The following is a 22,070-nucleotide window of genomic DNA, read 5'->3' on the forward strand; positions in this document are numbered from 1 at the left end:
TGTCGAGCCATCGCAAAATCGCCACCATGCCCGAAAAATATGGAACATGAAAAAAATATTTCTACCAAGGCGCACTGAAGATGATAAAACGGTCCACTTTTAATTTTCCTCTGAAAACAAAACAACGAATTAATAGAAAAATCAGACTACCCCATAGTCCCATAGTAGATAGTTTATCTATTTACGTAGTTGGCTTGGATTCCAGATTTCCATTCCTACTTTATTTATTTCTCAATGTCTGAATAGGCCCCGAGTTAACAGCAAAATATTTTTGGGGGGAGTGACTTAAATTGTAATGAGACAGACTACATTTTTAGTTGAGCAAGAGTAGTGGCAACCAGGGAAACTGTTGGAGGGGAAAATGGTGACATGAAGTGGGTTCTGTGACAAGTACAGATTGGGCATATTACCCCAAGTTACCCTAACAGATAGGCCTACATATAGTCACTGTGTTTAAGTTTTTTGGGACATATATTTCAACACTAGTATGCTAACTAGTTAAAGTACCTAATTTGGGATCTATCTAATGATTAGCCCAATAGGGTAAATGCAGATAGGCTGAAGCATGGGGTTGCCTACTGTATTTATTTGTAGCCACTATGCTGCATCAGTTGGGCCTCGGGTGATTATGCTTATTGCTAATAGCATACCTGGTAATATATGCATGGACCAATATGTCAAATTAATTTTACCAATATATTATTGGACTCATTTCTGGAGGTGGAAATTATATTTTAAAAGGTGTCAGCGTAATTTCATTTTCATTCAATTTGGAGCCACCAGAACTCAGCTTCTCAGTCTCCAATTACCTTTTCCCCTCACCGCTACACATTTTTCCAAAGGAAACACCAGGACAAGGTCTGAGAGCAACCCGTGCTTTGGTTTTGTTTACCTGGCTAACGTTTCAGCATTTATGGTACAAACCCACATAGGTACCATTGGGAACTTGTTTCTCTTCCCAATATTACAGATAAAACTTGGCTGGGGGGGAGAAATGACAAATAAAAGTATATTACAGTTCCATTTGAGGACAAAAACGCTGAATGCTGCGCCACACATGTTACAAAAAAGCTGGGAAGACATCTACGATGTACCGATGTACCGACCACTTCAACTGCATGTTATTAATAGGAGAACAGTAGGCAGTGAGAGAAAATGTTTCTTCGCCGTTTGGTATGACATCCCTTCTCCTAAAAGTGTGCACTTGCACACATCTCCCCCTCAGATTGAAAAGCATAGGATCGGTGTAGGCGATGGCTGAAGGGACGTGCCCACTTGGGAGAATGGGGACGCAGCCTCTGTCTGCCAGTGTGGGAGGCGGGGGGTTTGTGACACTCAGACCTTACAGTCGTTGCATAACCAACTGAAGGAACAGTGTACAGGCCTTTGTATGTGAGGTGAGAGAAAACGGGAGCGACGACTATAGTCTGTGTGTCTTGGGTTAGCCTATATATCCTGCTGTTTAACACAGTCTGTCTGAGTTGCAAAGGCCTGTTATGTAACTGAGCTCTTATGTAATTGGCCAGCTCGCTCGCTCACACATATTCACTCATACTCACACTTCGACACACACTCGCAGAGCTCCCTTTCCTCTTTTTCTCTCTGATACTTTGAGAGTGCCTTAGGAAAGACAAAGGTAAAGCAACGACAGATTGTTTTACTGTACCGCTCTATTCAATGCATCCCTCTATCATAGATGATGAATGTATGAAAATGAATCGATTTATTGATGATGATAATAACCAGCCTGTTTTACCCAACATAGTAATTTCATACCCTAGATCAAACTCTCCCCACTTTGCCAAGCTGAAAGAGAGAGTTCACCAAAATTATATGGGCATTTCCATGTAAAAAAAAATAAAAAAATTAGCACCAACATGTGAAGTTCATATCAAATGAAAGCTAAGAATCTATTTATATATATTTTGAAATCACGGCATATGTACATTTTTCCACCGTTTTCCATCCTAAAAATGAGGAATAAGCAGACTGATTTCTGCTCAAACAGATGGAAAAATGGTTTTAGAAAACAACTACCAGAAAGAAAGTATTTAAAAGGAATTAGAAATAGATCAAAACAAAATAATGTTGACTTGAAGACCCCCTGCCAACTAATATCAACACTTATATTTAGTTCTGGAAGTTTAAGAAACACTGCCTTGTGCCTTAGAAATGCCGTTACCAAAAACCCACGTCCTCATGATGAGGGAAGATAATGAAAGTTCACAGAAGTAACAAGTACAGGTATCCCTATCAATTAGTGTTTTTACTGATATCAATTTTGTTTAGTAATTGAGTGAATAAAACTCAAAATTATGTTATTTCTGAAAAATTTGTCACGGAATTTCGACGATTGAATTGATTACATTGGGAAATCATAGTAGTCACAAACCACAGTTGGGTTCACATGTTTGGACAGTGGAGCAATGTTTCCCAACCCTGGACCTCGAGTACCCCCAACAGTAAAGTTTCATTGTAGCCCTTGACATACACACCTCATTCAACTCATGGAAGGCTTGCTGATTAGTTGACAAGTTTAATCCGGTGTGCTTGTCCAGGGTTATGATACAAATGTGTAGTGTTGGGGATACTGGAGGACCAGGGTTGGGAAACACTGCAGTAGAGTACAGTAGTGTTGTCACGATACCAGCATTTTTTACTTCCATACCAGATTAGTATCACAATACTCAATACCAAAATGATACCGTTGAAAGGAAAAAAATGCATATTAGCCAAAGTCACAGAATGGCATTTGGTCCAGACAGATAAACTCATCTACTCCTCTGTTCAATCGGTGGGCATCTTTTGAGTTCAATACCAATATTTTTTTTCTGTGACATTTTTCAGAGACAGCCATGTATGCATTAATGAATCAATTACACGAATCAATTTGACTTAGTTTTTAGCAATATAACTACATAACAACATAATGGTAATAATTGTATTTGAATGGTATATCTCTTGAAGAACTGGGTAAGTCAAGATGTAGCCTAAGCCTATTCACAATACAGGTGAATGCATATTCAACAGGAGTGAGTGTGTGCATGCATTGAGTTATTGAGCTTGTTTTGGGCTGATTTCATGGGGCTACAGATGACAAAATCCGTTTCCCTTCAATTTGGGACTTAATTTTTTGTACTGTTCAACAGCATTTGCATAGAAGTAGTTTATTTTTTATAAAAGTGAGCGTTGTCTCTTTAACCCGTAATGACGTCATTCACAAGGCAAGAGGGGAGCAGCCCGTCGGAGCCCTAGTCAGTTCGCTGAGGCAATAGATCATCTTTGGGAGAGACGTGAGTGAGAGGCCGATCAGCTTTGAAGTCAGAATATTTAGCGTAATGATTTGCGAACAAAGTACTGGGGTAGGGAATTGATGTTGGCTTCAGCTGTAAGCTAGCAAGGATAGTTCGCCTACAAAGCTGGAAAATACCGGTATCGTCTTGCATGATAAAGTGTTCTAGCCAGACTAGCCTGTATGGACATTGTTTTGCAAACAGCAATTAACAGTTTCACAATGCGGTGTCGCGTTATTCAAGTGTGTTAACTTCTGTGCAGCGTGAGTGGGGAGCTAACATGATGCAGGCTAAGTGGAGCAGTGCGCTCGCGCTATAAGGGGTACGTCGGCTGCGCTGTTACAGACTTGAGCCGTGAGACACATTTGACAGAAGTACCGAAAGTAACAAGAATTCTAGTACTGTCCACTCTGTCCAGCGTCGTTGTTTTGCATTCCCTCTCCAGTATGTAAACACCAACAGTACCAAACCATTTTTCATGTTCTAGTATCTAAAAGGTACCTGAGTTTTGTTATACCGCACAGTGGAGTACAGTAAAGAAAATTAGAGTACAGTACAATATTGTACAGTAGAGAACAGTACACAGTAGAACACACACGTTGAGCACACTATGTTCTGTATTGTACTGTGCTGAACTCTACTGTACTAAACTCTACTTTACTGTACTCTACTCTTCTGCGCTCTACTGTGCTGTACTTTGATGTCCAAACTTGTTGAGGGCTCCGGAGTGGCACAGTGGTCTAAGACAATGCATCTCAGTGAAAAAGGGGTCACTTCAGTAACCTGGTTCAGTAACCTGGTTCAGTACCTGAATCCAGGCTGCATCACACCCGGCCGTGATTGGGAGTCCTATAGGGAGGCACAGAATTGGCCCAGCGTCATCCAGGTTTGGCCGGGGTCGGCCGTCATTGTAAATAAGAATTTGTTCTTTAACTGACTTGCCTAGTTAAATACAGGTTCAACATAAAGAAACATAGACATCTATGATTGGTTCAGATTTGGTCCAGTCTGGACCGACCTCTTGTTTTGGGGTGGGGCTCATAAAAATATGTGTGTAGAATAATACCCAAAGATGCAAAGGAGGATATTGCATATTTCCACCTTTTTGTGTTCATCTTCAGGGTACATCACCATGACATTCATATCCATAGTTTCTGTATAGTACAGCTCAGGGACCCATGATGTAATTCTGTTACCGGGTTTAAATCCACTTCATTTTGGTTGGATTAAATGCGGAAGACACATTTCAGTTGAATGCATTGTTGTACAACTTACTAGGTATCCCCCCTTTCCTTCCTTTGCTTAATGTAGTTCAATAACCAAAATAGATTTTAATTTTTTTTCAACTCGGTATGTCATAGCTGACACCCCATTCTTTCTGCAGATATCGTTGAATCTTTAATTCACAGCAGATATTTCAGTTTTTGGGATGGGGTTGGGATAGGGTTTCCTTACCTTGATTTAGCCTAGGTTTTTGGGAAAATGTGGACACGTAAAAAACAGAGGGAGATTATACAGAAATGTTGTTACCGAACTTCGTATCTGCACTGTTTTTACAGCAAATGTGTTTTTGTAAAGTAGTCCTTGTGCATGGAGTTCAACTTTGAAATCAATGGTTGTTGTTTGGCATACCAATCTGAGTCTGTGTAATTCTGTTACCGTGGAATTGGCCACATATTGGTTTCCTTACCTTGATTTAGCTGAGGTGAACTATCCATTTTTAAAGGGGGTCTCCATTTTGTTGTGCTTTGTTTGACCATTGGCTTTAAGTGATGTGTAATTGTATTACAGGTACTCCCAGTGACTATGTGTGTAGGTAATGCTCTCTGAGCCCTGCAGGACGTCATGTCTGAAGAGGCCATCTCAGGAAGCGACCTGGACCCCAGCGTTAACAGCGAAGACGAGGATCTGGAAAAGGAGGAGGAGGAGGAGGAGATTGAGGATGAAGATGAGGGTGACAACGATGGGGATGATGAAGATGATGCAGTTGGTGAGTGACATGGCTGGTGTCTTGCCTCCGACTTAATAGTCACAATTAGTACTGGTTCAGAACAGAAGACATTCTAGAAGTGGTTCTAATTCAATCTAAAGACTTGAAGTCGGGGGTGCACGTTGTGAACAGCAGAGTTGCGCTGCCTTCCGCGTCAACTGAAAGCGCCAGGCTAAACCTCTACGCTGTTGTAATGCCGCAGCTGTTACGTGCTTTTACATTGCAGCGGAGGGAACCGTGCACGTGCGCAGATACTGTGTACGAGTGCATCGTTTTGCATTGCTCTCACCAGCAATACTCTCAGTTCAGGTTGCTGCTTGTGGCAGCGTCATATCGCCAAGTCTCAGTTTAACAATGGTTGCAAAGCTGCCAGCTGCTAAGAAAAAGTGATTCAACTAGTTTTCTTTTTTTTTGTCAAGTCTGATGCAAAACATAGGCTGTCTGTATTTCAAATGCGATCTAATGTAGTCAACCAATCAGTTACAAAGTCTGGCACGCTATTCCCTACGTAGTGCCCTGCATCAGGGGACCTGGTCAAAAGTAGTGCACTACATAGGGAACAGGGTGCCATTTGGGAGGGAGTCGGGCAGTGAACCGGGCACTCGGAGAGAGTCTGATCCGCCAAGGCCCACATTGCCAGACGGACCAGTTTTGAGCGTGTTAGAGCAACAGGTAGGAGAGTCCAGGTCAGGGTTTGATGACCGCTTCTGTAACGAGACTTCCAGCCTGGAGCTGCCGGCATCTGCTCTGAGCGGCGCCTCTCAAACGACGTGTTCAATGCCAGGAATGTGAGAGGCTGCCAGGGGTAACACCAGGCAACCCCCGCTCATTCTCATACACTCGGGCATGACTGTCGAAGGATGGGAGTGTAATGAAGACACTGGCTGCGTCAACAAATGGCACCCTATTCCCTATTAAGTGTACTTCTATTGACCAGGGCCCATAGGGTCAGAGCCTTGGGCAAGCCCCACTGACACACACACTCAGCCTGGGTGGAGGGGAGTCTAATGAAGACACTGGATGCATCACCAATGGCACCCTATTCCTAGTGTACTACTTTTGACTGGTTAGACGTAGTGCACTATTTAAGGGTGCCATTTGGGAGGACCGACACTGTCTGTAACGCCAGTCTGACTGGGGCCGGACACTCACGTCTGTCTGACTGGGGCCAGACACTCACGTCTGTCTGACTGGGGCCGGACAGTAATGGTCATGAATCTACCATAGAGAAGATGATCAGTTGGCCCAGTAAACAATACAAGAGTTAGGATTTAGGGATGGTTTCCCTGATAAATCATTAAGCCTGATCCTGAACTAAGAATCTTGTTCATTGGAGATTCTTCAGCTCATTGACCAGACACAGATTAAGCCCAGGCCTGGACTTTAGAATTAGTTGATTGATTGTCATTCACTGCTCCTCTCTCCCACAGATTGCCCAGAGAGTGGCCAGGGCAGTACAGAGACGGAGACCCAGGGAGGGAGGGACTCCCCCTCAGCTACCTCACCCTCAGAAAAGACTCCCTCTGAGCCCCCGTCTCAGCCAACCTCCCAGCCCCCCTCCAGGGCTTCCTCCCAGCCCAACTCTAGGCCTGAGTCTCGCTCCCAGCCCCCCTCTGGCCCCAGTTCCCAGCCTCCTTCTCGCCCTGAGAGCCCCAGCCAGGACAAGCCATCTGCGGGCAAGAAGAAGAAACCGAGGGCCTCAAAGTCCCAGGCCCCTTCGTCCTGTCCTGAGACCCCCAGCAAGGACAAGACCTTAGTTGGCAAAAAGAAGAAACCGAGAACCTCTAAGTCTAAGGAGCCTAAGCCTGCGAAACCCTCGAAGACAGTACACATGAGGAAGAACATCAGGTAGGTACACTCATCTGTTTGATAACAGGGTGGTTTCAATCCCTTATCTCCTCTAACCCATCCCCCTGTCCCCCTCTCCTCTAACGCCCTCCCCTTGTCCTCCTTCTCTCCTCTAACCCATCCCCCTGTTCTCTCTTTCTCTTCTCTAACCCGTCCACCTCTCCTCCTCTAACCCATCCCCCTGCCCCCTCTCTAACGCCCTCCCCTTGTCCTCCTTCTCTCCTCTAACGCCCTCCCCCTGTCCTCCTCTAACCCATCCCCTGTTCTCTCCTCCTCTCCTCTAACCCATCCCCCTGTCCTCCTTCTCTCCCCCTCTAACGCCCTCCCCTGTCCTCCTCTAACGCCCTCCCCTGTCCTCCTCTAACGCCCTCCCCTGTCCTCTAACGCCCTCCCCTGTCCTCCCTAACGCCCTCCCCTGTCCTCCTCTAACGCCCTCCCCCTCCTCCCTAACGCCCTCCCCCTGTCCTCTAACGCCCTCCCCTGTCCTCCCTAACGCCCTCCCCCTGTCCTCCTCTAACGCCCTCCCCTGTCCTCCTCTAACGCCCTCCCCTGTCCTCCTCTAACGCCCTCCCCCTGTCCTCCTCTAACGCCCTCCCCCTGTCCTCCTCTAACGCCCTCCCCTGTCCTCCCTAACGCCCCCCCCTGTCCTCCTCTAACGCCCTCCCCCCTGTCCTCCTCTAACGCCCTCCCCCCCTGTCCTCCTCTAACGCCCTAACGCCCTCCCCCTGTCCCCTCCTCTAACGCCCTCCCCTGTCCTCCCTAACGTCCCCCTCCTCTAACGCCCTCCCCTGTCCTCCTCCTCTAACGCCCTCCCCTGTCCTCCTCCTCTAACCCATCTTCCTCTCCTCTAACCCATCTTCCTCTCCTCCCAACAGGACGCTGCTGAAGGAGCACCAGATGGAGGCAGTGACCAAAGCAGCCCAGCAGGAGGAGTTAGAGAGGCTGAGGCGTCTGGAGCAGCAGAGGAAGGACTTCATGGCACCACCCGTCCAAGAGTTTTCTCCAGCAGGTGAGAGTCTTATTTCAGCCTGAAGCCTTCTGGACACTGACTGTCATAGAGGGGCTCCATTTCGTGGTTTGTCATACAAAGGATTCTGTAGGGCCCTATAAAATATTACAACTTTTTTTTTTTTTTGCCTGATTCTGTTGAATTTTTCCCCAAATTCCATTTTTCTCTATTTTGTTTTTCCAGGTTCAAGTTTTTTCAAATGTTCATGTTTTTTTCTCTCAAAATCAGACTCTTTTTTATATATATAGAAAAACAACCCAATTGGATGTTGTAAATCCACAACACTGCTTAAACCACATCTGGAGACCACTTTTGAGGTCTCGGAAAATATAAGAAATTCAGGTTTTCGGGTGTAGTGACACTTTAATTAAATTGTGCACCAGCAGAGAGGCCATTGTTTGGTTAGCGACGTTTCTATAGTTCTCATGTGATGGCAGAGTTTGTGAATTTAGAAGACTTCCAAACCTCTCTGCCAATAACAGCTTGTTTTTAGTTTCCCCCTCCTCGCTCAGACCACTCCCATACAGTCCTAGCAAAATGATTTCTTGAGAAACGGCTCTTTTGACCATTAAAATTGAAACATAGTCTACTTTGTAGTTAACATTTAGTTGAGAATGTTTTTGGGAAATCCATTCCATCTCTACTAGAAGATGACTGTCATCAGCATCACCTCTGACAGGTTCTCTAATCGCTGACTGCGTTCCTGTGCCGTTTCCAAAAGTTGCAGGAAAATATGAATCATTGATGCATTTTGTTAATGTCTTATGATTCATTTGGGCAAATTAATTACTTTTCTAATAAGCTGAATATATTCAGTTGATTTCCTACCAAGTTCAATAAATGTTTTAATATGTTTGAATACAGTTTTAATGTATGGATTCCATCTGCGTTCTCCACAAAGCGGATTTTATAGATCCCTAATTCTTCCACCCCGAGATTTATTTTCCTAACCTCTTACTTATTTCCTGTCTTTGCATGTCTCGCTCTCTGTTTCTCTCTCTCTGACTTTATTCACATGGAACGTTAAATCCCTTACGTTGTCAAAGGTTAAAAAAAATAGCAACAATGGTTGGTGCGCTATCTCTCATCTCCCCCTCTCCTCCAGTGGAAGCGGTGTCAGGGAGGCCTGGAGAGGAGGAGTTTCAGGGCCAGGGGTCGTTAGAGGCTGCTTTCCTAGCCAGGCAGGACGTAATCTGCCTGGACAGCAGCGACAGCAGTGGAGAGGAGGAGGAGGACGCCAAGCCACCAGCTATCCCCGCTATCACACCCACTATCAGAGACGGTAAGACCAGTAGAAGGACTGCTAAAACGGAGGGAACAACCATCACCCTCTGTCTAGTAGGGTTGTCACGTTACCAGTATCACGATACTACGATACTCGAATTTCCATGGCAAAAACACAAAGCAGACTTCACTATTTGGTCCTTTTTAAAAGGGGTAGTTTGGAATTCTGTCAGTGAGGCCCTTCATCTACTTCCCCGTAGTCAGATTAACTTGTGGATATCATGTATGTATCTTCGTCCAGTGTGACGGTTAGAGGTCGTTTTGCATGCTAGCTGTTCCCATAGACTTTGTCATTGTGCTAACACTAGTTAGCAATGGCGCTAGCGACTTCTTTCAAACCAAAATGGTATCCAGTTTATCTGACCCTGGGGAAGAAGATAAAGGTCCTCATTGCCAAAATCCCAAACTATCCCAGTGACATGTTTTGTGTGCTAATAGCTTGGGAAATGAACAAATATGGCTCTGGGTGACAACACAAGGCTGTGTGTTTCCTTGAGAAACGAAGTCCGCTTCTGATTTGATTGATTCCTTGCCATGCTACTTCTGAGTATAGTGATACAGGTATTGTGACAACCCTACTATCTACACTACAGGCTTAGAGCCAGACATTCTAGGTAAAACCTAGTTATAAGGATCCTTGGTTAGACAAACAGGAACATAAACACAGTTCTTGGTTAGTACTAAAAATGCTGTATCTAGAGGGAGCACAGACCTCATAATTACTTAATAATCTATGTGAGTCATAATGTCATTTTTAGCTGTCAGGTTATGAACACTTAATGTCATGAATAGATAGATATACATTCCCCTGCTCTGGACCAAGCCTTCTCTACATTGGAAATAAGTGTGTTATAAAGCTTTCACTTTTTATGTTTTTAACTGTTGTTTTGTTTTTTACCCTCCCAAAAATAAATAAATGCATCAAATTCAATCAAATTCTTCCTCAACCCAGACGTGATCGAGCTGAGCTCTGGGGACGACGACACTCTGCCAATCAGCAGCGAATCGGCCAATGAGGATGAAGGTGCGGGGGGCACGGAGGAGAGCAGCGGAGCGCACATCAACGACTCACTCAACCAACCAGACGCCCAGGGGAGGGTCCTGGTCAACATCAACCACCCAGCGGAGGAGGAAGACCTGTACCTCGTCCCACAGCTGGCTCGTGCAGTCAAACCTCACCAGGTAGTACAGGGGAGCTCCACTGGGCCGTCACTACGGTCCAATTTCCCGTACACAGATTAAGCCTAGTCCTGGATTTAAAAAACCTACCTTCTCACTGGTTAATCTCCATTGAAAGTGTTTTTAAATCGAGGACTAACATCAAGCCATGTCTGGGAAACCGGTCCTAGTCTTCTAGCTGCTGCAGTGGACGCATGACTTTGGCCGGCGGGAGCAGAGCGTGAACCACTTTGTCAAGGTGGCCTCGGGGCGTGAGCCAAGTATCGAATTCGTGAAAAAAAGAACTGGTGTAATTTTACGCTTAGGCTTCATTGCCATTTTTCGGGGGGAGCGTCTCCCGCTCTGCAAAAGTAACACGGCCAGTGTAGCATGCCTGTTAGCCCTTACCCTGCACCGTGAAACGCGGAGGCCAAGGTGTACTCTACCGTACACGTATGAAGATAGTTCAGACGTGACACCATTCACTTTTTCCATCGCCGATCTCCTCTTCACTCGGCTCTTGATTCACCTCTCGCTCTCACCCGTTGCTTTCCATCTCTCTTTCCCCTCCCTCCCTCCCAGGTTGGTGGGATCCGGTTCCTCTATGACAACCTGGTGGAGTCTCTGGAGCGCTACAAGGGCAGCAGCGGGTTTGGATGTATCCTGGCCCACAGCATGGGCCTGGGTAAGACCCTGCAGGTCATCTCCTTCATAGACATCCTGCTGCGACACACCGGGGCCCACACCGTACTGGCCATCGTCCCTGTGAGTTCACGGATAGAGAGAGTGGTTGGGTGTGTGGTTTGAGTGAGTGTGTGTGTGTGTGTTTCTCTTTGTCTCTCTTCCTTTCTCTGCTCTCTGTGCATCTCCCCTGTCTGTCGGTATCGCTGTCTGTCTTGTGTGTGTGTATGCATACATCTATCTAGCTTTTTCTCTCTCTCTCTCTCTCTCCCCTAGGTGAACACGCTCCAGAACTGGTTGGCAGAGTTTAACCTGTGGCTCCCATCACAAGAGGCCTTGCCCCCTGATAGTGACCCTGCCGCAGTCGCAGGACGCACCTTCAGAGTCCATATCCTCAATGACGAGCACAAGTACGTAACATTATATAGTAGAGCTAGCTAACACACTTGTGTGTGTTATATCCATAACACAAAACACACTAACTAGTATGTGTGCGTGTTTACCAATTTTGACGTGTGTGTGCGCCCTACAGAACCACGGTGGCCCGGGCTAAGGTAGTGGAGGACTGGTCACGTGACGGCGGCGTGCTCCTGATGGGTTATGAGATGTACCGCCTGTTGTCCCTGAAGAAGAGCTTTGTGACGGGCAGGAAGAGGAAGTCCAAGAAGCCCCAGGGACCCGTCATCATCGACCTGGATGAAGAGGACAGGCAGCAGGAGCTCATGAAAGGTCAGGGGTTAGAGTAGAAGTGCTGATCTAGGATCAGGTCCCACCTGTCCATCTAATATTATTCATAGTGATCTAGAAGGCAAATCTGATCCTAGATCAGAACTCCTACAAGAAACCCCTGATCCATTGAAAATGAGAGATTGCGTACCAGTATAACGATGAAACAATAGAGTATAGAGAGTTGATGTTGGAGAATAATGCGTTATCGATATCTGCATAAATTACCATTATTCAAATTCCAAGGCTGATGTATTTTCTGCACATCAATAACATGAAAATGATGGTATTAATCACTACTGATAGTACATTAGAGAACGGTGTTGTTTGATTTATTCATCAGGCATTCCCGTAAGCTGTGTTTACTCTCCTTTCTCACACACCTACACACACATACACTCTCTCTCTACTCCTCCATACATTTCCTCAACCTGTGTTTTGCGCTCTCTCCACCTACCCACCCAGGTATCGAGAAGGCGCTGGCCAGGCCCGGTCCAGACGTGGTGATCTGTGACGAGGGCCACCGCATCAAGAACTACCACGCCAGCACCTCGCAGGCCCTGAAGAACATTCGCTCCAGGCGACGCGTGGTGCTAACGGGCTACCCCCTCCAGAACAACCTGATAGAGTACTGGTGCATGGTGGACTTTGTCAGGCCTGACTTCCTGGGCACCAGGCAGGAGTTCAGTAACATGTTCGAGAGGCCCATTCTGAACGGGCAGTGTGTGGACAGCACGCCACAGGACGCCAGGTTGATGAGATACAGAAGCCATGTGCTGCATAGCCTGCTGGAGGGGTTCGTCCAGAGGTCAGTTCCACAAATGGGATTTCTCCTGACTTAATCAAGAATTCCCACTTTGCTCACATTATCCTCCATTCACATATTATTTGCACAACCCTTTCTCCTGACTTAACCAAAATCCTGATCTCAAGTTGTCCAATAGCCATATGTATCGAGGGTCATACATATACGACCCATTATCGCATTACTCAAGAGCAGAGAACAGCCTTACTGGTGTTTAGGGAGAAGATTTTGGGTGACCCGGGCATCATCCCCAATCCCAAATCAACCCCTAGCCCCTACTCTCTCCTATAAGCTCTTTGAATTGTCTAGGTATACGTACTAGTACTAAGCTGATCTTTGCGTGTTGTTTCCTCCCTGTCTGTCCCAGGCGAGGCCACGACGTGCTGAGGGACCAGCTGCCCTCCAAGGACGAGCACGTGATCATGGTGCGCCTGTCGCCCCTGCAGAGGGCGCTTTACGCAGAGTTTATGGACCGCTTCAGAGAGGCAGGTAACAGCGGCTGGCTGGGCCTCAACCCGCTGAAGGCCTTCTGCGTCTGCTGCAAGGTTAGTCTGAGATGACTTCACTGGTGCTGTGGGGTTAGGCAGGCAGACCGACAGACACACACACAGAGAGCCAGGCAACAGCAGCTACACAATTTCAGATGATTTGGAGATGAAACGCAGGGACAAATGCTAATTCTGGGGATATTGTCTTGTATTGGATTTGTGCTACAAATTCTAAAAAGTTAGCATTTGGAGACAGTGGCCAGGTAAACAAAACCGGAGCATGGATTGCTGTCATAGCTTGTCCATAGACTGCTTACAAGATAAGGAAACCAATATGTAATTTGGGTGAACTGTCCCTTTAAAGCAGTCAGGCTAATCAGCCTACTCTTGACACCTGGACCAGAGTAACATTATTGTAGTCTGTTCATTAATCGTGTGTGTGTGTGTGTGTGTGTGTGTGTGTGTGTGTAGATCTGGAACCACCCTGACGTGCTCTATGAGACCCTTCAGAAGGAGAACCTGGCCAACGAGCAGGATTTGGACTTGGATGACATCACGGCGGCCACCAACCCCCGCTGCGCTGGCCTGAAGGCCAAAGCGGCCGACTCGGCCAACAGCCGGTCCAACATCACCCTGCCCCCGCTCAACCCCATCCAGGAGAGAGCCAATCAGGTCATCACCTACGAATGGGTACGCCTTGACACCTCTCTCTGTCTCTGTCCTCCCAACCCACCCGCTGGTTGGTTGGCTGGAATTTTGTCAGGTACTTCTCCTGAATTAGCCTGGTCAAACCACACCGAACGTTGCTGTGTCTAGTAAAACCAGGCTACCTTAGTGTTGGGAAAAATGAAAAAATAACACCATTATTGCATGAATTTCCACTGTGGGGATTCTAACGTAGTGCTGTTACTTTGACTGTATTTATGCCACACCAGCGGTCATGATGGCAGTCAAATTCCATGTGACCGTTTAGTCATGGTAATTAGGCTTTTCCAAGCTCTGATGCTGCTGATGGTCATTAGTAGCCTACCAAACTTGCTAACTGCCTGATACTCAGCACTCTATTGTCCCTTTAATCACTCTGACATCAATGCAAATGTTCTCAAATATCAAATCAAACACTTCATGAGAGCCCATGTGCTCATGTTGCTCAACCTTTCTATAGGCTATGCAATTGTGGGAGAAAACAGAGGGATGGCCACTATTAAAAAGAGGAGGACCCCATCAGCTTTCTATAGTTTAGGCCTACTATATTTATTTTTCAGCCTTCCTAATATTAAGCACATTGCTTCTCTATAAAAACAGGATTATAGCCTACCAGGCTGGCATGAAAATGAACCGTGGGAGAAGCGTCCTCCATTCACTAGTTAAGTGCATAGATTCCTTTTTTCCCCCGCTGCCCCTGTTTCGAGCCCGGTGCATGATAATGAGACATTATAAATCAAAACAAATTTCACACAGATATTATTTAGTATACGTAAAGACAAGATTAAATCAAGAATGAGTGACAATATTAGCCTATCACTATCATTTATATATTATCACTTTTGAATGATGCCCAGCTTAAGGCAAACGGTGCATGTTGTTTTTGCGACCTTTTTCAAATCTTAGTCGCACACCTCAGGTAGCCTAACCCATAGGCCTATATGTTTTGATCAGGTTTGTATCACACCTCATGTAGCCTAACCCATAAGCCTATATGTTTTGATCAGGTTTGTATCACACCTCATGTAGCCTAACCCATAGGCCTATATGTTTTGATCAGGTTTGTATCACAACTAAAGTAGCCAAATAACTTCTTAACGGGTATAGAGCCTAACTGGCATACAGTGGTTCCTCCTTTTAAAAGTTGCGAGATTACGCCGTGGGACTTAGGGTACAGTACTAAACCAAGAATTACCTCTATGTTTAGTACGGTACCCTGCGTCACCACTTCCAGACCAGTGCAAGGAGTGAGTTAGAGCACTGATTATGCTTTTTGGGTCCTACTGTGTCACTAACTGACAATGAATGGGCAACATAAACCTAAATAGAAACTGATAATTGTGCTCGAACTCAATATTTCTTACTAAAATTGTTCTTACAGTAAAGTTGTTAATCTTTTATTTTGTTAGGATTATTTTGCTCTTACTGTAGCACTGTCACTTCCGACCGTTCACGTTGTACAGAGCCTGAGTGGCACAATGGTCTATAAGACACTGCAAAGTACTGCAAGCTGTGTTGCTACAGATGCTGGTTTAATACCCTTGGCCCCATCCTGCCACACTTTAAAGGGCATTGCACTAATAATGGCGCCGACTAGTGAAACGTTCCCGCTGTTCTGTTCTTAGTTCCAGTCTGCAGGTTCAAACTAAAACAATGTAACTAATAATGGCATCTTTATGCGTTCATTAATAAAATTATAAAAATACTCTTTCAAAATGTCAATGTTTTTTTTGTTATTGATCCATAACGAATTACTATGGGAATATCACTGAATTACAGAAATATCCTCCAATCCTCTATATGTAATTATTGGCTGAGAGTCACGTCATGTTTTTCGATATACTGTAGGCCTACTGTAGGCTACATGAGTCTCACTAGTGTTGAGTAATGTGGTGTAGGTCTTATTTATAAATAGAGCATATTGAAGTTCGAAGCAATAGGATTTATTTAACGAGACAAGTCAGTTAAGAATTAGTTTTTATTTACAAGGACAGCCTACTCCTTCCTCCCCATCGGGGAATTGAACCCCGGTCTCTAGTAAAGCCATTTATTGAAGGCTACCAAATGCTTCTCAAAGATGCCTTCTGGTGGTCAAACTAGCACTAACTAGCATTAATGGTACCAGTGGTTCACACTTAAAATAACCTGCCATAGAATTCTGCTGCACCATGCAAGCTGCGCCGCAGTACACTGCAACGTTTGAAGGAGGAACCACTACATATGCAGCGATTGAGTTTCAAGCAGTGGTGGAAAAAGTACCCGATTGTCATTACTTGAGTAAAAGCAAAAATACCCTAATAGAAAATGACTCAATTGAAAGTCACCCAGTAAAATATCACTTGAGTAAAAGTCTAAAAGTATTTGGATTTAAGTATTAAGTATCAAAAGTATAAATCACTTCAAATTCCTTATATTAAGCAAACACAGCACCATTTTCTTGTTTTTAGCCAGAGGCACACTCCAACACTCAGATATAATTTACAAATGAAGCATGTGTGTCCACCAGATCAGGGGCAGTAGGGATGACCAGGGATGTTCTCTTGATAAGTGTGTGAATTTGACCATTTTCCTGACCTGCTAAGCATTCAAAATGAGTACTTTTGGGTGTCCGGGAATTAATTGGGATCTATTGCATCCCACAACTGTCCCGGACTGTTTTGAATATTTATTTCTCGCACAGAATAGGTCAACTTTTGTACTGTGGGGGATAATAGATTGATATAGGCTAGTGCTTTTGCTGTTCGTTAGGCCTACTCATCTTTTTTGGTAAATGTGGACTGTTCGTTCTTCCAATGTCTTCAATATGCACCATGAAATTGGATAAGGACGAGCGCAGTTGTGTCCCCGATGTGTCTGTCTTCACTTGTAGCCTGTGAGAAAGACCCGATCACGTGACTGAGAGCCATGTGCGTGAGAGAGGTGCTTCGGCACGCAGTGGGGAAAAGTAAATTATAACTCTTATATTCAGCCCAAGGGCACAATGGCCACTGGCTGCAAAAGGCATGGATTTTTTTAGATGGCATTACGGCCACACAAAGATGATGCAGCCGGGAAATTTGAGGCATTATCAAGTACTTGTCAGATTGTGAATGAGAGACTGATGAAGTGTGGACAGCCTGCGCAAAAAAACAACAAAGCAGAGCTCATACCTTTCAAGCTACTTTTTTCAAATCATCATTAGTTGCATCATGCATCCTTAGAATGTATTAAAAATAAAAACATATAGCGCAAAGTTTGTATCTCAACTAAAGTTACATTAATAACTCTAAATTAAGCATATTGGAGTACTTGTCTCTTTGTTAACCTCTCAACATAGAATAGCCGTATGTGCGCACTCCCCCAAATCGTTTGGAGAAAAGATCCTTCATTTTATTGAGCTATGTTCAATTCTGTTCTTCATAATATAAAATAATGCCACAAAATTCTAAGCAAATCTTGTCTTCTAAATGAACTGGTATAGCCCACAGCTATATGGCATAGCCAGATCAGGGCCCAACAAGGATAACTCAGTTTGCTATTCTGTTCTTCTGAAATAGACTACATTTTCTTCATAGGATATTTCTTTAGACCTGTCTAAAATAAATCATTGATTTATTGTGATCGTGTAGACTATATTATATGGATTTATTATACATTTTCAAATGTTTTTGTTCCAAAGGTCTGCATCACTGGCTTGTAAGCTATGTGTGGAAGCCAGGAAATGCTAAATGTTTTTCTGGTAATGAACAGTCAATTACCGTGAGACCCGGAAGTTATTTACTTGACAATCACCGGCTGACAATGTCATGAACGACCACAGCCCTATTCTAACGTTATATTGTAAAACGTTAGACCTCCCCTTGGTGTGAAAGAATGGACAGCTTCACTCACCCACTTCCTGTCCTGTTCCATCTCTGTTCAGGCCAAGGACATCATGAGCAACTACCAGACTGGAGTTCTGGAGAACTCAGCCAAGATGCTGCTGCTCTTCCATCTGATCGACGAGAGCGTGATCAGAGGAGACAAGATCTTGGTCTTCAGGTTGGATCTATTCCTACGGCTCTTTTGGAGTGTGTTTATGTACATCATCGGTTTGAATGAAGTGTTTTCTCTATGAGCATACTCTTATACTCTAACGTTATTGACCTTTTTCTTGCAGAGGACGGAAATGTGTGATTTTGCTTTTTAACCTAGAAGTATCCATATGGTTGAAGTTAACTGACTTGAACGTGTTTTTAACGTGTGTGTGTGTCCATCAGCCAGAGCTTGTCCACCCTGACCGTCATTGAAGACTTCCTGACCAGACGGCCAATACCAGCAGGCCGTGTCTCCCCGAACAACCATGGCCAGAACCAGACCTGGGTCCGCAACATCAACTACTACAGTGAGTCATCGTCCACACGACCCTGTTCCCATGGCAACCACTACTCCCGGGACGGTGTCAGTGTCGTCGAGCCCATGGCAACCCTTTGATTCTGTGTCGGCTCAGCTGTGAACCCAGATCCAATTTAGATGCCCACTAACGTACTCTGTTGTTCCAGACTATTAGACCGGAGTTGTTTTCACAGCAAATTGTCCTGTGACATGTACTTGGCTTCAACCTGATAACTTTACTCATCTACACTCTCACTTTGCCATTTTCTCAACCATCAGGGCCCATATTCATAATCTCAGAATGGGAGTGCTGATCCAGGATCAGGTCAACTCTGTCCATTCGTTATAATCTCAGCCGGGAAAAAAACAATGAATGAATCTGAGCGGCCCAGGTGTTTTATTTTTCTTTATGAAGTCGTACCGCCCCCTACTGCACTGACCACCGCACTACACTAGATCCACTAGTGAAGTATTTTTGTATCCCAAATGGCGCCCTATTCCCTACATAGTGCACTACTTTTTTTACCAGAGTCCTACATAGGGAAATAGGGTGCCATTTGGAACGCAAGACGATTTGACTGGAATCGTCCCATGATGCTGACGTGGTGAATGTGTCTTGTCTGTCAACCCCCAGGGTTGGATGGGAGTACGTCTGCTTCAGAGCGAGAGAGACTCATCAACCAGTTCAACGACCCAGAGAACACCTCCACGTGGGTCTTCCTCCTGTCAACGAGGTACTAGACTGTACACACACTGATACGCATAGAAGTGAAATTGCTGTGATCTGATGGCTTCTGCCCTTTCTAATAATTCTATTTCTATGCTTATATATTGTTCAATCAAATACACAACAAATGCTGTGTTAACACAGGCAGCCCAATTCTGATTATTTTTCCACTTATTGGTCTTTTGACCAATCAGATCAGCTCGTTTGCCTATAATTGGGCAAACGATCAGAATTGGGCTGCCTGTGTAAACGAAGACAAATGCACTCGCTCACACAGATATATTTTCACACACACAATTGCATATTCCCCCTTCCTTTTGCATAGAAGTCAACAGCTGAACAGGGAACTTGATCAGCTGTTCACTTAGGCATATACACACACACACAGGGTAACACACACACTTGTGCATGTTGTTAATAAGCCTGTGTTGCGTGACTTGCAGGGCGGGCTGCTTGGGGGTGAACCTGATCGGGGCCAACCGGGTGGTGGTGTTCGATGCGTCGTGGAACCCGTGTCACGACGCCCAGGCTGTGTGTCGAGTGTACCGCTACGGCCAGAAGAAGCCCTGCCACATCTACCGCCTGGTCTGTGACTTCACCCTGGAGAAGAAGATTTACGACCGACAGGTTTCCAAGCAGGGCATGTCTGGTAAGAGGGAGGGGTACAGTGATGCACGATATGACTGTGTGTGTGTGGAAATTGCTGGATTAATTTGAGATGCTGCCATTCATTCTGATTTAAGTGTCTAGAAGTTGAATTATGAATGACAGCGTAGTACAAGCCAGGAGAGTCTAATTAAGCAATTGGGCCTGAGGAGGTGTGGCGAATATACTATGGCTAAGAGCTGTTCTTTTGCAAGATGCAACGCGGAGTGTCTGGACACAACCCTTAGTCGTGGTATATTGGCCATATATCACAAACCCACCGAAGAGCCTTATTGCTATAATAAACTGCTTACCAACATAATTAGAGCAGTAAAATGAAACGTTTTGTCACACCCGTGGTCTGATAAACCATGACTTTCAGTCTATCAGAATTCAGGGCTCAAATCACCCAGTTTATAGTTGGTCAGTAACACACTGTGATTGGTTGTGTCTAAGTGGTCAATAACACACTGTGATTGGTTGTGTTCAGACCGCGTAGTGGATGACCTGAACCCGGTTCTGACGTTCACCCGCAAGGAGGTGGAGTCTCTGCTGCACTTTGCAGAGGAGGAGCCTGACTCGACCAAAGCCCCTCCCCAGCCCCACAAAGAGATGGAGACAGTCATCAGCCAAGCCTGCCAGCTCTACCCCCACCTCATCACTAAGGTACGCTCACACACTCACTCTCTCTCACAGATGCACACTGTCATGCATCACTGTACATCATTATTATGGTACACGTGCAATCGATCAACCCCGTTGATCTGTACCCCACCAGGAACCCTTCCACCATGAGTCTCTGCTGGTGGACCGGAAGGAGTCCAAGCTCACTAAAGCAGAGAAGAGAGCCGCTAAGAAGAGCTACGAGGACGAGAAGCGTGCCTCCGTGCCCTACTCTCGCCCCTCCTACGCCCATTACTACCCAACCAGTGACCAGACCCTCATCAACATCCCAGCCTTTAACCAGCGCAACTGGTGAGTGACAATCTCTCCATTCTCTTACCTACGCCATCACAGCACTAACAGACCAGTAACTACCAAAATAAAGGAAACACCAACATAGTGTCTTAGTAGGGGATTGAGCCAGAACAGCTTCAATATTCCTTGGCATGGATTGTACTTGTGTATGGAACTGTATTGGAGGGAGGTGACACAATGTTTGCACAACAAATTCCATAATTTGGTGAAAAACGCTGTCTGTCTCCGCTCCAGAATCTCTCATATAGTTGGAAGTCAGAAGTTTACATTCAACTTACCAAAGTACATTTAAACTCAGTTTTTCACAATTTAAAGATTCCCTGTCTTAGGTCAGTGAGGATCGCCACTTTATTTTAAGAATGTGAAATGTCAGAATAATAAGTTATTTATTTCAGCTTTATTTCTTTCATCACATTCCCAATGGGTCAGAAGTTTACATACACTCAATTAGTATTTCGTAGCATTGCCTTTTTAAATTGTTTAATTAACTTGGGTCAAACGTTTCGGGTAGCTTTCCACAAGCTTCCCAGAATAAGTTGGGTGAATTTTGTCCCATTCCTCCTGACAGAGTTTGTAGGCCTCCTTGCTCGCACACACTTTTTCACTTCTGCCCACACATCTTCTATAGGGTTGAGGTCAGATCTTTGTTGATGGGCACTCTAATACCTTGACTTTGTTGTCCTTAAAGTCCCAAAAAGTTGTAAACAAACCAATTTCTAATCATTTTTAACATTGCTTACCTAATGAAAGGGCCTGAGTCAAACATAATTCGTAGATGTAAAATGTAAATATTAAAATGTATTTTCTAATTTCTCATTACCCTAATGAATCTTGTTTTCTGGCATCTTCTGAATCGTTTTTGTCAAAATAACTAGGTTTTCTGTAGGGTGTTCGCCCATAATGATTTCATTCATCGTTTATGAATGGTATATGGTTTAAAAGTTAGACGGTTTACTCAGAGGATTAAGCATGATTAAAGTAAATAGAATGTCATTATGGCCATGGTCAAAGAGTGGTCGCTGCTCAATAGAACACTGTGTCTGCTCCACGGGGAGAATGGCGGTAACTTCAAACGTCAAGTGACAAGCTAGCTAGTGGCTGCAGGATCGTATGTGTGATAACATGGGCTTCTCGAAATGAAATCCACGGAATACCAAACAAAATTCAGCCTGACTTTTTCCACATTTTGTTATATTACAGCCTTATTCTAAAATTAATTGAATAGTTTTTCCCCCTCATTAATCTACACATAATAAGCAAAAAACAGGTTTTTAGAAATGTTTGCAAGTGTAATTAATATCACATTTACATAAGTATTCAGACCCTTTACTCAGTACCTTGTTGAAGCACCTTTTGGCAGCGATTGCAGCTTAGAGTCTT

General features: G+C 44.7%; 1 protein-coding gene across 2 annotated transcripts in view; it reads left to right on the forward strand.

Annotated features, from left to right (window-relative positions):
• Positions 1-22,070, forward strand: part of LOC112214764 (helicase ARIP4-like) — a 32,348-nt gene that overhangs the window by 2,422 nt on the left and 7,856 nt on the right. Inside the window, exons 1-18 of one of the 2 annotated variants that reach the window (XM_024373778.2) lie at positions 3,227-3,293; positions 5,085-5,283; positions 6,714-7,131; positions 8,007-8,140; positions 9,246-9,422; positions 10,377-10,606; positions 11,165-11,347; positions 11,540-11,673; positions 11,796-11,992; positions 12,455-12,797; positions 13,162-13,339; positions 13,754-13,972; positions 17,889-18,007; positions 18,226-18,350; positions 18,975-19,074; positions 19,511-19,716; positions 20,203-20,378; positions 20,491-20,687. In XM_024373778.2, coding sequence (XP_024229546.2) covers positions 5,139-5,283; positions 6,714-7,131; positions 8,007-8,140; positions 9,246-9,422; positions 10,377-10,606; positions 11,165-11,347; positions 11,540-11,673; positions 11,796-11,992; positions 12,455-12,797; positions 13,162-13,339; positions 13,754-13,972; positions 17,889-18,007; positions 18,226-18,350; positions 18,975-19,074; positions 19,511-19,716; positions 20,203-20,378; positions 20,491-20,687 — 3,281 coding nt within the window. In that variant the 5' untranslated portion in view covers positions 3,227-3,293; positions 5,085-5,138. Of the gene's footprint in view, positions 1-3,226; positions 3,294-5,084; positions 5,284-6,713; positions 7,132-8,006; positions 8,141-9,245; positions 9,423-10,376; positions 10,607-11,164; positions 11,348-11,539; positions 11,674-11,795; positions 11,993-12,454; positions 12,798-13,161; positions 13,340-13,753; positions 13,973-17,888; positions 18,008-18,225; positions 18,351-18,974; positions 19,075-19,510; positions 19,717-20,202; positions 20,379-20,490; positions 20,688-22,070 lie in introns of those variants that run through there. The other variant, XM_024373772.2, reaches the window with a different exon arrangement.

Source organism: Oncorhynchus tshawytscha, linkage group LG02 (assembly GCF_018296145.1).
Source record: "Oncorhynchus tshawytscha isolate Ot180627B linkage group LG02, Otsh_v2.0, whole genome shotgun sequence".
Taxonomy (NCBI): domain Eukaryota; kingdom Metazoa; phylum Chordata; class Actinopteri; order Salmoniformes; family Salmonidae; genus Oncorhynchus; species Oncorhynchus tshawytscha.